Below are 16,878 nucleotides of genomic sequence, written 5' to 3'. Positions count from 1 at the left end.
AAAAAGAAGAAGAAGAAGAAGGAAAACGTCGAACAGACTCGCCGATCAAAGAGAGAACGGGCCTCCGGTGACCCACTTTCGGCGGCTCAGGTTAGCCCCGCGCGAAAGAACTTGCAATAACTTGTCCTTCACGCGTCTCCCCGCGAACTTAAGTCCCTCGACTTTCCCATGCTCCTCTCCCCCCTCCACGGGATCACATTTTTCTGCATTCCCTCGCAAAAAAAACGGGCAAGGTCTTGTTTCCACGAGTCGACAGAGGGCGGCGGCGGCTGAACGTGACTCAGGCGCGAGGAAGATTAATGATCTTCAATTAACGACGACACCCGCCGGATGAAAAGACGTTCGAGTTATCGAATCACGGGGATATCTCTCCGAGGTCCGATTAGGGGATGATGCGGAGAGTCCTCCGCGTGGAAAAGAACCGGGGGTTTTATCGGCGACCAATCGGAACGTGAAAGTCTACCGGGGATAGACCGGTAAGGTAGAATGCAAGTAGAACGAACGCGCGAGCGACGGTTGCAAAATCATCCTGAGATTGCTCGGGCCGACCGACTGGCTGGCTGGCTGGCTCTGGCTGGCTAGCTGACTGGCCGAGCATTGCGAGCGTTTCACAACGGCCATTGTTAGATGGAACGGTGTCGAAACCGCATCAATTTTAGAGGCGACGGGGACGAAATGGAAGGCCGTTCCTCCTAGTGGCCGTGGCGAGGTCGTCGCATCGATTTTCGATGCGTCCTGCAATGATTTCGAGAAACCCCCGGGGTTTTTCGCTCTGGACAATTGGGAATCGTGCTGATTTTGTGGCGGATCATTTTCCACCGATTTGAAAGCAACGCAAAATATTTAAAGTGTTCAATCAGTACGTTTAACAATGAACGTGGGAATGAATATTGTGAGGTAAGGGGTCAAGTGATCAACGTTCCAGCCACGGTAAATCAGGGAACAGTGCGTGTTTGGCCACGCGACATCCGAGATGCGAAGACCAGTTTTTGCGCGGGCCTTGGGCATAATTTTCGAGGCACATTCCGTCGAAGCAGACGCATAGATTCATCCCCGCTATCCACCCTTCGTTTCGCCGGCGTCCTTCGCGCGGCACAATGCTCGCACTCGTCGCCGGTCTATATGGAAATCCGTTATCGCGTTTCACTTCATGAATTCGAATGTTATGAGACGCAATGAATTTAACGCGCGGGACACTTACCGGCGTGGCAACGAGAAGAGGAGGAGGGAAAGGGGCAGGGACGTCTCCGGGTTAAGTCCGCCTCCTGCAACGTCGTTTGTTTTCGCTCTTGTTTATGCTTACGAGCGACCGTGCTTCACTTGTACCCCTCGGAACATTTCTATCCTCGCTACACCCCGTCGAATGCGCCGACACTTTTCCGCACACGAATTCCTTAATCTGTACTTTAGGCGGGACGCGCACGACATTCTAGAAACGTAATCTCGTCGATAAGATAGCGAATACTGAGGCATGAACGGCCGAATAGTGGTTGCGAAGTGTTCGCGAACTAGCGAATACTAGACTGTCGGATGGATCATGATCGATCGGTTTAATTGACAGTACAGATGATCGAAGAATTTCATTGTACGGCGGACTTGTTGCTTCCGTTGTTTGTGCTCGAGTTCTTCAGCTGAAGATTTGATGTATTGAAAATTGGGTACAGTGACTTCTCTATATATGTCGCCGAGGCCTGCATGATAAACGTCACGGAATTATCCCCACTACTGCAGGGTATACCCTGTGAGGGGCCACGAAGCTCGAGAGGCCTCGGACGCCACGGTGTGTAAACATAACACGGCGGATTTTACGCATTTATGGCTATTTTTGTTTTGCAGTCTGCTAATCAGATTTTCATTCCTTTACCTAACTATCTTTCCATATCTGCATAGCACGCCAATAAACTACAATTGATAAGTAACCTGGAGCCGTCTTAACCGTTCAAGAATAAAAATCGCAGAGAAACGTCGGGGTTCACAATTTAATTAAGGGATGATTCATCGCCTGCGACTGTACTGCACAATGGGCACGAGCGAAGTAAAAGGGGAAATTACAGGCGAAAGGTCCAGTAACGCGTGGAACGGCGTTTAAAAGGTCCCGTGAATGGCCAATGCCGTTCTCCGGAAGAGTACCATCAAATTCGCTGAAAGTGACTACACTCGAGATGGTATCGCGCCGAAGAAAGCAACTTTAATCGTGTCCCTTTCATTCGGAAAGATTGAGGGCTTATCAGCTCCTTTAACCAGTGTTTATATCAAAGTAACTGAAAACCGATGATCGAGCCTCCGGTGGAAGGGTGCCAGGAAGACAAGATGGACCACGTTGGGGCCGAGTGCTCACCGAGTCAATAGACGTCCCGATGGCATAGTGCAGAGATAGTGAGTTGCCCAGCACCCACAAACTGTATCACAGTATAACCTCGAACAGGTCAGGGTCGTTTGGACAATAAGAGGAATCGGTGCATGAACGTTAGTCATACTTCAAATGGAATATTATACATTCGTGACAAAATTGGATAAGTACAGTTTAAAATAGTATAAACGATAAGAGGTACAAAGAAGTATAAAAAGATTAAGAAAATCAATATTTTCAACTTGCTAAACTTATTAGTTGGCCCTAGTATCTAACAATTGACGCACAACAGTTTTATTCTGCATATAGACCCGCAGTATAATTATTGTAGACAGTCCAGTCGATGACATGAACCGTATCGTTATAATCTTGTAGATGGAACTCTCTGGAGAAGATTAGGTAGATCTAGCACCCTAATCCTCTCGCCCCTGTTCAGTTTGTAGATCCCCGACAACTTACGATCTACATACTGTAGACGGTCGCCACGTGTGCAGTATCAGCAGCCTTCGAAAATGCGATTGTGTGGGTGGATTCTCCACATGTACCTGACCATTCCCAATTCCCAACTTTTACCGTGGATCGCGGTTAATCTCCGCGGAGACTTCGGTTCTGCCCCTCTTCCCGATTACCACGCTCCACTTGAAAGACCTACGAGTGCTGTTAAATCCGATCGATTTAAAGAACAAACGATTGATCTCCACTTGTGGAATGCGCTAATGACCGTTCAATTTAAACTCCACCGGACGCGCGCGCGTGCGCACGCACAGGGAGAAAAAAAAGAGCGAACGGTGACTCGGAATTCTCGACTTTCCGTTCACTTTATCCTCCGTTGCTTCACCGGTCATAAATTTAATTGCGTCGCATGGGGTGAGACGCGGTACAGAGGGTGCAACGAAATTCATAGCTCTTCGTTGAACTGCGAATTTTAGTAGGGTGCTCAGCCGTGGAAAACGATCTCAGATTTCGGGAAAATCTTCCAAGCACAGAACTGACCTAATCCACTTGGAGAACTAGTTGAGAAATTGAAAGGGTGGCTGTAGAGAGACGTTACTTAAAATTCAGAAAAAGAGTACAGTAACAAAAGCAAAGCGCTATGAATTATAATCAAATAGTATTGGTGTTAATATACTTTTATACTGAATATAAACCCCTTAACTCGTTAACCCTTATGTTGGCAACCGTGTAACCGGGCGTTCATTTAGTATAATTCCTTCAACAATTTTCTGTGTTTTTCCAAAAATGTTCTGCGACAATTGCAAGAAATAGAAACCAAGGAGAAGCTTCGTTCCTTCTCTGATAATTTTAATAGATAAGTACGTATAAAAAGTAGAGCTTCTTAATTGTCTCAAACCCTTCGATTGATCAAAGTTGCGTCCAGTGAATTTTATAGTCCCCTGATAGGTCCTTTAATTTTACCGCTAACGAGTGGCTCGCGGAGCAGTGAAACGGGTTTGTTTGTCGTCGTTTGTTCGCAGGTTCCCTTCGGGGTGTAAACGGTCGACGACCAGTGCTGACCTCGCGGTCGGGGGTTAACCTCCTCGCGGTTGGGGCAGATTAGGATAGGTTAGGGTCACGGACCACGGGATTACCATGGGCAAGAAGGACTGCGCGAGTCCTCCTCCCGGTCCATCTGCGATTCCGGGAAGGTTGTTCGCGGGGTTCGAGGGCGCGGATTTGCGAAACGACGGGTTCAGTTTTATTGCGCGCGCGGGCTGCCTTTAATCGTCGCTCTGCTCGGTTCAAGGTTGCCTCGTAAAACGGCACTTTATTTCCCAATGACCTCCCGAGATGCATCGCGCGATCCATTTTCTTTCTATTCGATTGCGCTTTCTATCCCATTTACCGGCCCGTTCGCGGAATCTCGCTATAGTCGGTACAGCGGTGCCATAGTGGACCGTCGAAGCATCGTCAAGAGGGAATGCTGTAGATACAATTTCAAACAGTAGAAACATTAAAAAAATTTAAGAATGTCAATATATTGTCTTCCATGTAGTTAGCGAAAAGATCAGCAGTCTAACCACGAGTTATCCTACTTTTACCTTACGTCTCTCAAATAGCTACCAGAGGACTCTGCTGCGTTGTTTATCTACTCGTCTCGTTGGATCGAGTATAAATTTATACACGGTTAGCCAAGGTGCCTCGCAATTTTCGGCTCCTTCGCAGCCAGAGAAATGGGAAAGGAGGAAAGTGGTTGGTCGCTGGCGAGCCCGCCTCAAATATTTACGCCGCAACAATGGGAACAATATCGGTTGCCTAGCAACGCTCTGTTAAGAGACCGCATTCTACTTTCGCCTCTCTCTCTCTCTCTCTCTCTCTCTCTCTCTCTCTTTCTCGCTCTCCCTTCTGCCCCGTCTTCGATTTCACGGTGTGTCTCTCGGCAACCACCTTCCTCTAAATGCCATGGCCTCTTTCTAAAACCTTCGCGCGCTTTCTCCGTCCTTCTCGGCCATTCCACGCCATTGCATCCCCCGGAGTCCTTTGATCGGGACTCGGAATCGGATGACGAGTCGCCAACGCTGGGGTTCGATCTATCGGAACGCAAGAGACCCCGAAAACGGGTGCAAAGAGAGCCTGAAAGAGAGGATACGCAGAAACACCGAGGAAACATTGTTACTGCTCTCGCTGACAGAAACGGAGAGAGAGAGAGAGAGAGAGAGAGAGAGAGAGAGAGAGAGAAAGAGAGAGGGAGAGAGAGGGAGACCAATAATGTGTGGTGGAGGAGAGACGCAAAGGATGGTAGAACAAGAGGGGAGGGATCAATGCCGGTTGCCCTGGCAACCACGGCACCTGATCTTCATCCATCCTGGACCATACTACTCAGTCCAGCCCCGTGCACGAGAACGAACCTGGACGAGGAGTCCTCCAGGACACAACCTGCCGCGCATGGAATCGCAAGCAATCGAGAAATCGGCCCGGGAACGGCGTCGGTCACCCTCGATCCGATCCTCCGCTTCGGACCTCACTATTCATCGATCCCGAAGGCCAGGGAAAAAAATACTCGATTATCCCGCGAAGGCTGTCCCTGGACGATGCAAACACCCGGCAAAAGTTGATCCCGTGCGAAGGATGCGCCGTGAATCAATCGATTCCTTCGGCTCCGCAGAGCCGCTCGGTTCCTTTCTCCTCCCGATTTGGCTCGATATTGCAGGACCTCTCGCGGGCCGGATTATATTTACCCTCGATTACGTCGGCAGAAAAAGTCCTCCGCGTGGGTGGATCGCGAATAAAAGCAAAGCATAAAATCGCGAGACGACAGACTCCGCTTTGACTTCTTGCGCGCTGCATTAGTCATGATGGCGCGTCATACTCCGCAGGCCACGCCACAGCTTCGTCGAAATAACTGCTCGGGAGGGAGCACGATGCTACTTTCTTTCCCCTTTCCTCGGCAAAAACGGCAGCACTCGCATTTTTAAGTGTGCATTTGCAGCCCGGCTTATTTCCTGGAAGCCTTTAGCCTGCTTTCTACTGCGATCTAGCAATCCTGCTGGCAGGAGGATCGTTGGAGGACACTGTTTAAACACCACGTCGAATGGTGGACATACTTCTCATCTTTTCTTCCCCGATGGTTTGATTCAGCTGGGAAAAATCGCGATTATAATTGCAATGATCGGAATCAATTGTCCAGTTTTTTCGGGGAGGGGAGAAATCTCTGGAAATGATTTGAAAGTAGCGAAGCTGGAAAAGGGAACTACCGCGTTGGTCAAGAGTCGGTCGTTCCCGGAGGTTGCATTGCGCATGCCTTTGCGCATGAAGCGAGTAGACGCCATTTTTTTTCCTTTTCAATCGGCTCCAGAGCGAACAGTATTCCAGGAATGAAGTCGATCTATCTGGATCTCACTTCTTCAGCGAGGAATCATTTACGTTGATAAAATAACCGTCGAACGGGAGGGAGGGAGCAAATGGTTGGAATATTTCTCGAAAACAGAGGAGACTGTAAGCTCCGGTTTCTGCGCATCGGCGCGAGTTTTGGCGGGTCGATGCGCCATTGTTGCTCCGGCTGCTGCGACCGCTTTGTTTTCCTCCTCCCCCCTCTCTCTCTTGTTCCTCTCTTCTCCATTTCCTACCCCGTCCTCCGACGTTTGCCCCCCCCCCCCCCCCGCTCTCTCTCTCTCTCTCTCTCGACGGCTCTCTCATTTCACCATTTTTCACTCGACGCACTCCCTCGCCCGTCCGCCCCGCGTTGTTCGTTAATGAAAAATAATAAATCCAAAACTATCGAGAGAAACAGCCCGAAACGGCGTTGCTAAACGAACGAATTCCGGTTTACCCTATGTTTACGATCCAATATCATCTTCTCCACGGTGAAAAAATATTGGACTGCCGCGGGGCGCGATCAATCCCTATCTAACTGCCAGACAGGAATTCAATTTAAAGAAGAGGAAAATCTGATGCTCCCAATTAAGCCGCACAAAAGTTGACCGTAGGGGTCATCATTTTTTGCGTGCAATTGTCTTGTCGCATTACGCTTTGCCGTTATCATCAACCCAACTGTCCCACCGTACAACGAGGCTGGCCTCTAAATCGGTCGTTCGATTCCATTCTTAGTCTGATTTATGTTTTCCAGATGACGAATAGCGTGGTGCTCAAGGTGCTGCGTGATTCACCATGCATTGCGCATTATTACTAAATACTTATTAATATTTTTCAATTCCCAAGAGTCATATTCTGAGGTAAGATGGTTTCCGGTGTTGTACGGCTAAACATGGGTATTAGAAAGTTTTCCACGGGGCGGAGGTATTTGCCGTTATGCAGCGAAAGAATGTTCGCATGCGATATCTGCGTATGATAACAAAGATATCTGCCGGCCAATGTTGAGTACCGTGCACCCTCCTTCTGTTCTGCCTGCTTATCCCACTTCGTAACGGGATGCAAAATTTGTATCCGCTCGAATCCTCGCGGTAGCGCGCGTTCTTGCGTCAATCTTGCTCCGTATCTAACAAACAGACCCCACTGTACATTGTGCGTAGAATATTTTTTGGATATCGTGTCGACATTGCCAGATTACAGCCCCTCGATTGTAAACACGATTCTTGGGCTTGTTTTATTCGCTACTGATGCAGACTGTGCAAAGTTTGTATTTTCTTCTCGCGTAAAGCAAAATTACTCGAAATCTGATCGAAAATAAATTCGTTCTTTTTATTGAAGGTCATATACTGACAGAGTATGAATATGGAGGCTGACGAGAGTCACGTGCGCAAACAGTGCCGTGTGTCGCCGCGATATCGATAACAGCGTGACTCGTCATCGGGCAGACATTAATTTTGGTTGCGTGGTTGATAAGCCAACATTGTTGCGACCCATGTAACGACATGGGAGCACAAGTACTTTTATCGACATTACAACGTGGAGAGCTGACCAGTGATTTTATAAATCGAACACTTCGATGTGATTCCCAGGTCGAAAAGCTCTCAAGATTCTTTGTACAGAAGCATACGATGCTTCTTCCATCCGCCATGTTCGTTTCGGTCGACATAATTCCTCGGGAAAGCGAGTTAATCGATTTCTCTCAAAATTATTCATTTGGATCCTCGCTATCAAAATTTCTTGATAATAACAAAATTCTACGAACCGGACGTTACCTACGTGAAAAAAATAATGGTCGTGTGCTTACGTGTCTCGCTTGCGATTATTTCAATATTCATTAGTGGATGTAATCGCGAAAGAAATAGTTTTTATCATTCGATGTACGTCAGACGAATCGCATGTCCTTTAGACACCTGCGATAAGATTACCGGAAACGCGTCATCCGCAGTTCAGTTTTTACGAAGTTTACTCCGAACACAACAAATATGAAAATTCTTTTTGCTGGGTTATCGAATCTGAATTCGTTCCTGCGAATCTGGTTTCTAAATTGCTATGAAAATACCTGAACGTTCACAGCACTGCCATTATGCTTTTAAAAAGCACATGGAAGCTGCGAAGCTACTGTAATCGCAAACGGCTTATTGGACGAGGAGGTTCGTTAGCGGATTCGATTATTCCGTGTGCATACTCGCACTACGGACGGTATAATTGTTAATATTAAACTGTCCTTTCGGCACCTAGAGATAAAGCACTATTTCATTGATAGGGACCATTTTTCCTGCGTATTTCGTAATTGTACAAATATACTACTAAAAATGAAGAAAATTATTTTCATTTTGAAAGTTGTCTCTTGCTCCAAGCAATCGACAATATATAAACATGTAGGGTAATCGTTCTAGTAGTCAGCCATTTAAGATTAGTAGTCAGCCATCTTGGGCGCTGTTATTATTAATATACTATCTTCTGAACGTTTTAAATGAGAAATAATAGTTTGTTCCTAAATATTACAATTTCCAGGGAGGCTAACTTTTAGGTAGGGCCTGAAATAATGCACAATTATCCCACACAACCTCGCCAAGTACAATTTCACTAAAACGTGAATTTACCCCGCGTTTGTAACTCCAAATTTACTCCGAAAAGACATAGAGGATCGTCCAGAAAAACGAATATTTGATCGGCAATATGAAAAATGGCGCGCGAAATGCACCGGAAGTCAGGCTCGGAAGATAGTATGTCACGTTGCCAGGTTCGTGTGCATGCACAGGTATGTACGGTCAAAGAGTTTGTTGTTATTTACCTTGCCGTGTAAGAAGCACGATACCGTTCCCTATGCGGTTAGTACGCGTGTCCCATATATACTGGCCGCAGTAAATCCATCGGCGAGGAGAGTGTATCACGGGACAATGAATCAAACGTTGTTTCAAGGTGTTTGTGTATACGAAACCGACGTGAAAATGATCGCGCAGGCTGGCCAATGGTCTGTCGCGCTAGCATCGACTGGCGATATTTGCGCTGGTCGCTCGTGACAACGGATGCTCGTCTGATCGCGGCGACATATCGTTCGACGGCTAACAGGAAACGACTCGGATCGACATCCGTGCATCGTCGTTTCGCATGGGTTTTCATCCATCGCGAAAATCGTCCTTCCCGGCCGTCACCGCATCGATATTTTCGGCGACGAGCGATCACAGCGTGGGCGCATGCCTTCTCGCGCATCAAGTTCAAAACTTTGCGAACGGATTTTCCTGGAGAATGCAGCGAAAGAAAAGATCAGGAAAGATGCAATAAGTCCCGGAGGCACGGCCCCTCCGAGAATGCAGGTATCTTTCGCGTGCCAGGTACGTAGAAAGGACTACATACCTATAGCGACCCCGTCGTGTCTTTCGCCCAATCGGGAAGGTAAGGTTAGTTCTCCCACTCGCGATAGAAAATGTATTACGCTACGAACTCGTTGCGAACTCTAAACCAAACTGCACCGAAGACACGCCGAGCTAGAACTCGAGGAATTCAGCGTTTCCCCTGTACTATCACCTCGTCGAATATTTCAACTCCGCTTTCAGAACTCGGAGAGGTAAAACGATGTAGCACGGTGGCGAGGACAAAGAGGCTCGCTTGGGGACGATTATGACATCATAACCTATCAACGTCGTGAAAAACAATCGTGGGTGAACAGTACGGTTTTGTCGTGTCGTCTCGCTCTCTTTTTCTCTCTCTCCCTCTAACGAGAAAAGAAACTTCGGTACGTGAAACGGTTGTCTCTGTCGCTAACGATTATTTCTATAATCTCTCCACCGTTTGGTAGATTCATGACCGATCATCCAAAGAGAAACGACTACGTCACCCGAACAGAAACGGTCGTTGTCGGTGGAAACGCAACCGGCGGGTTCATCTGTCTGCGTAGATGAGAATCGTGGATGCTTACCGGTTTACTGTCGATCGTCACATTTCCAGGTTGCCAACGGGTTGCCAACCGGTCCGAGCACGTCGTGGTCCTGGCACTGACCAACTCTTTCACGAAACGGTTACCGTGGGACACAAGCACCGAGCCATCAAACGATCACACCATGGCGCGCAGCAGCACCAGCAACAGCAGCTTACAAGCCAGCTTCGAGCCACCGTCAAGGCACGCACACAATATACCCTGTCGAAGCGAGCACGCACGGCGTAAGGTCCTCCCAGAAGGACGGAAGACGATCGAGTGAATGCTTCGCAAATCAGCGGCCATGATGGCGCCACCCGTCGATCGTCTACGAACCAAACCACATTTTCTCCAAGAAACCACCAGCAAATTAATATCAGCTTAGCGAAGCTCGTGTGTCCCCTTCACTCCTCGTTTATTGTACACAACCTCGTAGCGTACAATTTCAAATACACGAGGCAATTGAATTTTTTCGACAACGAAATCGCCAGGACAGTCGAATTGCCAGTTCCTCGCGCCGTCGCCAAGATGGCGCCACCCGATGGTCGCGTAGGCCGTGATTGAGATAACGTTATCTTTTTTTCAATTTGCAATTGGTCTCCCATCAGTGCAAATAAATGCTCTGCTGATTTAATCACACATGAAGGATCGCTGTTGGTATTCATACAGGATTCGATCAGTTCCGTTTAAATAGAGAGACCTTTTTTTCGCTCGATCACCCCCCTCACCAATCATGGCGGCAATATAAAGTCCGTTGCATTCGGCGTTGAAAAAGTTAATAAAAAATTCACAACCAGCAAATCATTAACTTTCCGATATCGTCGTCGAAGATTAAACGAAGAGTCGCAAATTTAGCGATGAACTCGTTCTAAAATAAACGACGAGTTAATCTTTTGGGGGAGGGGAAGCGGAAATTTTGCGCAATGAGAGCGACGATATTGAAATACGAGTTGTCGTAAGATTTCTTTAAGAAAGTTTTGCGGTTTCTCTAGTTTTAATACGTTCACTGTCCGTGTCTCTGGCATCCTAGCATTAGAATGCGTGGTTTAAATTTGTCGTTAGACTGTTGATTTTATGCATTATAAAAAATATGGAATAGATGACATTTAAAATAGTGGGACGATTGAAAAAAATCGAAATGCGCCAACGCATTCTTTTCGATCTATTAAAATTGATGAAGAGAGAAAGAATTTTTTTTTGGTTTCTATTTTTTGTAATTGATGAAGACAATTGTTATTTTGCATAAAGATCGCAGTCTAGTTATCATTTTTCTATTCTACCTGTTTTCATCGGCTAACACGTTTCCATTACATCAGCTTAATTTTTCGTGTGTTTTAAATAAACGTTATTCAGTAGTGACCGTGACTGAATCACATGTGACGCATGGGACAATGAACGTGTTAATGCTTTTAAGAAATGAAGCTTGTATAGAACGAAGGCTTTGAAAGAATTCTTCGATGTTTCTCGAGTCTCTTCGTCTTTCATTGAACAATTGATTGAATTATGACATAACACTTTTGCTTGTGGTGTGTAATTATTCTTCCAGAGCGCTCGCTTGATCAGTAACCTTCTTAAATAGATTTTATTCGAGCACTAAACAGTGATGTCTACACTCTACAACAAACATGTTCGTCTGTTCTCTTCGTTAGTAATATCCGCACGCGTTTATTGTTATCCGTGCGTCGTCATTAGAAATCCCCATACAAATAATGGTAGTAATTATTGCTTGCCATTCAACGGCTTTCGTTACGTAATTTCTCATTACTCGTGTCGGGCCCTGTCGAAGGACTCACGATCCTAGAGTCAAAGATCAATAAATTATACCGACACTCCTTCTTTTTTTTTCTATACTCGATAGATCCTCGCGATCAAAGGAAACGATTAAATCCTCGGCACGTCGTAGTAAACTCTTAATAAACGTATTAAGTATATAAATAAGTTATACAATCGATAGCTCAATTCGAATTATTAAATATATATATATATCTATATATATATTATGTATATGAATATTTAAGATCTGTATGATTAGAATATATCATATATATATATATATATGTAATATCTCGACATATATCACATGCTATATTTACTATCGCGTTGCTCGGACGGGATTTGGAACATGTATTCCTAATCCTTTTCGCATCATTTCCCTCTCTGGCAGTTGGCGTTTGTTTGGTAAAAAGGGAAACAATCGTATGAAACTCGATCACTCGGTGGATTTCAGTAGGAGTCACGTCCCGTTTTACCAGAGATAGAAAGATGCTGTCGCTTATTGCTGTGCTAGTAATGGTAGACCGTTCGTTACTTTCTTGGCCGCTAATTGTTTACTTAACCGCTAGTACTTTCATCGAAAATTTTTGCCTTAGTATCTAGTATTGACTTCATGTTTATCGAACTCGGAACGAACGGCGCCCGGGGACGCCGACGTCGAAATAATTCCCCTCTAATACTTTCAAGTCCCGCGTCAGGAATCTTACGAGCTAACATTCTAGACTAGATCCTTAAACTCGATCGTCGGAACACGGAGGATCGAACGTTCTCCGCTGTGCCCGAACACTCTCGAAACAATTCTACCATTTCTCGTTACTCTATTACAGTGTTATAGTATGAAATCTTTGGATACTCTTGACGCTATAGTCAGCACGAAAACTGGCCGCTCAAGGTCACCGTCCCTGCTACATGTCTTCGACGTTAGAGTGTACAAAAAGACAAAACTGTTCTCGTTATACAAATAGTTTTGATTACTCGAAAGATCGTTCGTTCTAGATGGAACGAGGCCTTTTCTATGGACAGGAATCTAGTCTCTCTCTCCGCTAAAATAGGCAGACATAATGGGAGGAAGTGGTCTTGAGCATCCATTACGTTCCATCTAGCTCATCCCTTACAACTATACGAAGAAAAGGAAGGCCCGAATCCCTAGTTTGATTCTCCGCTGGTCACAGCCCCGTCGGTCGGAGGTCCGCCGGCTGTGACGCTTTGAGGATCGCTCGATGGAAGTCCCGGCATGTCCTGCACACCTTGGAACAGCTTGCCCGGGAAACCATGCAAGAGGTCGTAGGAGACAGGTGTGGGCGGCAGAGCGGTTGTGTGAGCGTGCGGCGATTGCAACACTGCTATCACTCTCCTCAGCTCCTCCAGTGCGTTACCTGCAGAGTAAACGAAAAAAATCTAAAATCGGCCATTTAATAATCTTACTAAGCTGAACCTGATACATTCATAATCAGAAATTCTTTTAACCTGTCCACTGCTTTAAATTGCACCCACTCATTTTTGCCACAAACACATGAAACCCTCAGTATAATTGGGGATCATTCTGATATTTCGCTTCTCGGGCAAAATTCGCCCATATTTAGGTCTTAGATACCGCAGAATGTGTTGTTTTACAAATACAATTGGTTAAATTGAAGTGCAGAACGAGAGATGGATGAAAACTAACAATAATTGTACGTCTCTCTGAAATATGTGCAATGTTATTTGTCGTTTTCAATGAACGCCTAAATAATTCTTGCAACAATCATCATCGGATTATTTTCTGCCAGCTCATTCTGTTTTTCAGAAGAAAAGACCCTAAAGCGCGCCATAACGGTTGTTCACCCCACTCCTGGCAACCATAAATTGTGAAACTGGGGTGGGGCGAACAGCTATTGTGAGTATCGATGAGTTTAGAGTCCCTTCTTTTGACCAACAGACCGCAATGGTGCGCTACGACTGTTGGGATTAGGCTACCCAAGGAACGACGATAAAACGTTGACGTTTCAAACAGTTTGCTGATTTTACCTTGCATGAGGATGTAGTTCTTCGCCAGGAGGAGGGTGGCAATCTTCGACAGCTTTCTCACGGACGGACTATGAGCGTACGGGATAACAGACCGCAGCTCATCAAGCGCATCGTTCAGATCGTGCATCCTCTTGCGCTCCCTCGCGTTAATATTCAAACGCATGCTTTTCCCCTGCCTGGTGGTCTTCGATTTCGGCGGGCAGTTTAATCTGGACGCGCCGGGTCTGCGAGAAGTGGTGTTTGAAAAGTTAGCCGGTAATATTGTAGCATTGTAGCCAGTAATTGCGAAAGGCAATTGTTGAAATGGGGTCTCGTTAGAGGATCGAGTACCTCTCGTGGTCAGGCCTGTTTTCATCAGACAGAGCGCTCGAAGAAGCATGTGGTTGCGGTTGCTGCTGAAAATAGAAGCCGCCGAGGCCGACGGCGCCCAGGGGAGTCCTCCTTCCAGGTGCACTTTGAGGGTGTTCCGACGAGTAGCCAGCTGGAGGGGCGGAAACACTTGGATGAGACGCTCCTGGCACCGAGTACATGGACTCTAGCGACGCTGTGGATTGCGGCGGCAGCGGATGCTGCAAAGGTCGACATTTCATTAACAAATGTAGGATGAAAATGTTTTAAATTGATCCTTTGTTAAAGAGACGCCCTATAGTCCCGCAGGCGCTGACGCTTTCTCGAGCGTACCGCGATCAAAATATTATTGTCGCTCACGCACGCACGCACACGCTCATTCTCGCGGGGTCAACGTACTCGGGAGAGCCCGCGAACGTCTGTCAGCTGTTGTTATTGTCAGTTTACTTTTTCCGCGTTTCTTTCCAATTCGTTCGCGGATTCTCCTGCCCGTTGGCGCTTGCCTCCTACACAAATAACAAACAATACGTATATAGGACTTATTAACCCTTTACACTCGAAGCTGTTATGACTAGACTGCGGATCTGTATGCAAAATAAAAATTGTCTATATCAATTACAACGAAAAAGAGTTACATAGGAATTCATTTGTTCTCTCAATCATTCAAATAGGTTTCAAATAATATATCGATAACGTTAAATTAACTTCCGATGTTATAAAATCCGTACTCTAATTATGACTTCAAAATTACGTTTCATCTAATCTGGAGTATTGTCGTTACATACTATTCATTTTGTAACATAAAATATTTTCGTTACATTTTGTTTCATTAAATGCAAGGACATTCGGGAATGCAAGAATTGTTTTGAATTATAGTCTAGTAATGTTTAGGGGTGCCTCGGAGGGGACAGTTTAGTTGAAAGTATTAATAAAAATATTGATACCCACAGTGCTACGGTGCTCCCAAGCCCATGTGGGATGAGAAGCCGATCTCTGCCAGGATCCTTGCTGCAAATGCGCCTCGGGAAGACCCTCCCTCCTGTCGTCGTCCTCGGTCGAGCTGCTCTCGCCGTCATACGACCTCATGTCGTCAGGGATTCACGTGTGTCGGTTCCGACCTTAATTCCCTTCTCCTCGAGTTCTACCAGCCAACCCCTTCGGACGCGCGACAGCTCCCGTTCGCATGAAAACGCCGCCTATTCGGTGATCATCGTCGAAGCGTGAGTAACGCGTACCCACCGAACGGTATCATCGACAAGCATAACATAATCAATAGTAACCGCAACACTTACCGACGAATTTCTTTCCGCCGCCGGTCATGCACGGCGCAGGATCCCCCCGAACGCAGCCAGGATCAGCAATATTTTTTGCGCACCACCGCGTAACAGGTCATCCCTCCAATGGGATCATTGCTACCCTTCGCAGGCTCCTGGGAACCGGATCGGCAACATCCAGTTCAGATGCTATACTTTATTTCTTTGAACGACCGTCGTCCTACACTGGTCCTTATAAACAAATCACTGTTTACGAACGACGCTGATCACAGCCATGTTACATCCGAGCGATTTGACAAGGGTTCGATGTGCTCCTGATTGGCTGATGCCGGTGGACGATCTTCGATCCCCTTGGTACCTTGATTTATGTGGTTTATTTTGTTGTTGTTGTTGTTGTTGTTCTTTATTTGTCCCACTTTTTGTTTATCGCTTGTGCCGATTCATTTGTACCTAATGAAATTAGCACCCACAGACAGGACACCGTCGCGCGGAACACGCACGCGTCTATTGTTTCCAGATGCCCTGCGCAGAGGGTGCACCGTCTGCAACCCCTAACGTAGTTCCAGCATCCGCCGACAGGACGAGGCAGCGTCGATTAGGGGATGCTGGACTGGACCAACGGCTGGCGGACCCTGGCGATCGGAGGAACAAGTTCCACGGGATGGTACGATCGGTTCTTACCATCTGGATAGGTCGATGCCACCTGAATAGAGAACGACGGGGCCTTCAGGGGGTGCAACAGAGCTCCTGCACCCTCGTAACTCCTGTTCGCTCTTTTTTTCCCCGGGACTTTCATTCTGGAGCCCCGACGCACATTTCTTTGTTGCGACCGACTCACCGGTTAAAGTGATGCGTATGTTACAAAAAATTTTGATTATTGACCCTTAGGTTAATACACTACTTTCTAAATGTTTTATATGGGGACATCGTCATCATTTTTCTTTTTAAGCAATTAATTTTTAAAAACGCCGGAAATTTGTCCTAATCCTTTGAATTTTATGAAATGTGACGTAGATCCTTCTGTCAACCAACCCTCCATTTATTTGTTAGCTATTCCAGTGTGCATAACAGCTTGTTTCTCATAAGTAAATTTTTTAATACTATTTTTACTGCGATTTTTTGTATATCTATTTCGACTTAATTTTTTTATCTAGAATTACCCCATTTTCGGTTGTGCCACCAGTTACCGATCATCCTGTATATTCAGAGAAATATATTTTATTGAATAATTTGCCCTTTCCTGCATCTGCCCGCAGTCTCAATAAATTTTCGTTTTTGAAATTTTGAAAGTTGTCTTTTGACATTTTTCGTAGAAATAGTGTTAACAATTAATCTACCGGAAGCCTAATAAGAATTTTCTTTATATAATAATCCCAAATGAAATTATGAGATTACGCTACTGG

General features: G+C 46.0%; 3 protein-coding genes across 5 annotated transcripts in view; 1 reads left to right on the top strand and 2 right to left on the bottom strand.

Moving 5' to 3' along the window:
* Nucleotides 1-10,218, bottom strand: part of Axud1 (AXIN1 up-regulated 1) — a 42,344-nt gene extending 32,126 nt beyond the window's left edge. For 2 of the 3 annotated variants that reach the window (XM_076791993.1, XM_076791997.1), the window contains exon 1: nucleotides 10,077-10,218. The gene's annotated coding sequence lies outside the window, so the exon portion shown is untranslated. Of the gene's footprint in view, nucleotides 1-8,951; nucleotides 9,087-10,076 lie in introns of those variants that run through there. The other variant, XM_076791996.1, reaches the window with a different exon arrangement.
* LOC143356372 (uncharacterized) lies at nucleotides 8,872-11,905 on the top strand. Its single transcript, XM_076792005.1, has 3 exons — nucleotides 8,872-8,918; nucleotides 9,080-9,492; nucleotides 10,106-11,905. Exons 1-3 carry the CDS (start codon nucleotides 8,911-8,913, stop codon nucleotides 10,354-10,356), a joined length of 672 nt encoding a protein of 223 aa, XP_076648120.1. The 5' UTR covers nucleotides 8,872-8,910; the 3' UTR covers nucleotides 10,357-11,905.
* A 141-nt stretch (nucleotides 11,906-12,046) lies between these two features.
* Nucleotides 12,047-16,297, bottom strand: Oli (basic helix-loop-helix family member olig). The gene is made up of 5 exons (XM_076792003.1): nucleotides 15,494-16,297; nucleotides 15,150-15,397; nucleotides 14,184-14,422; nucleotides 13,854-14,077; nucleotides 12,047-13,222 (listed from the first exon to the last, which is right to left on the bottom strand). Exons 2-5 carry the CDS (start codon nucleotides 15,285-15,287, stop codon nucleotides 12,993-12,995), a joined length of 831 nt encoding a protein of 276 aa, XP_076648118.1. The 5' UTR covers nucleotides 15,288-15,397; nucleotides 15,494-16,297; the 3' UTR covers nucleotides 12,047-12,992.
* Nucleotides 16,298-16,878: the final 581 nt, after the last annotated feature.

This window comes from Halictus rubicundus, chromosome 8 (genome assembly GCF_050948215.1).
Source record: "Halictus rubicundus isolate RS-2024b chromosome 8, iyHalRubi1_principal, whole genome shotgun sequence".
In the NCBI taxonomy this organism is placed as follows: Eukaryota; Metazoa; Arthropoda; class Insecta; order Hymenoptera; family Halictidae; genus Halictus; species Halictus rubicundus.
The sequence above is the reverse complement of the archived record's forward strand: the minus strand, read 5'-3'. Positions and strand labels throughout refer to the sequence as shown.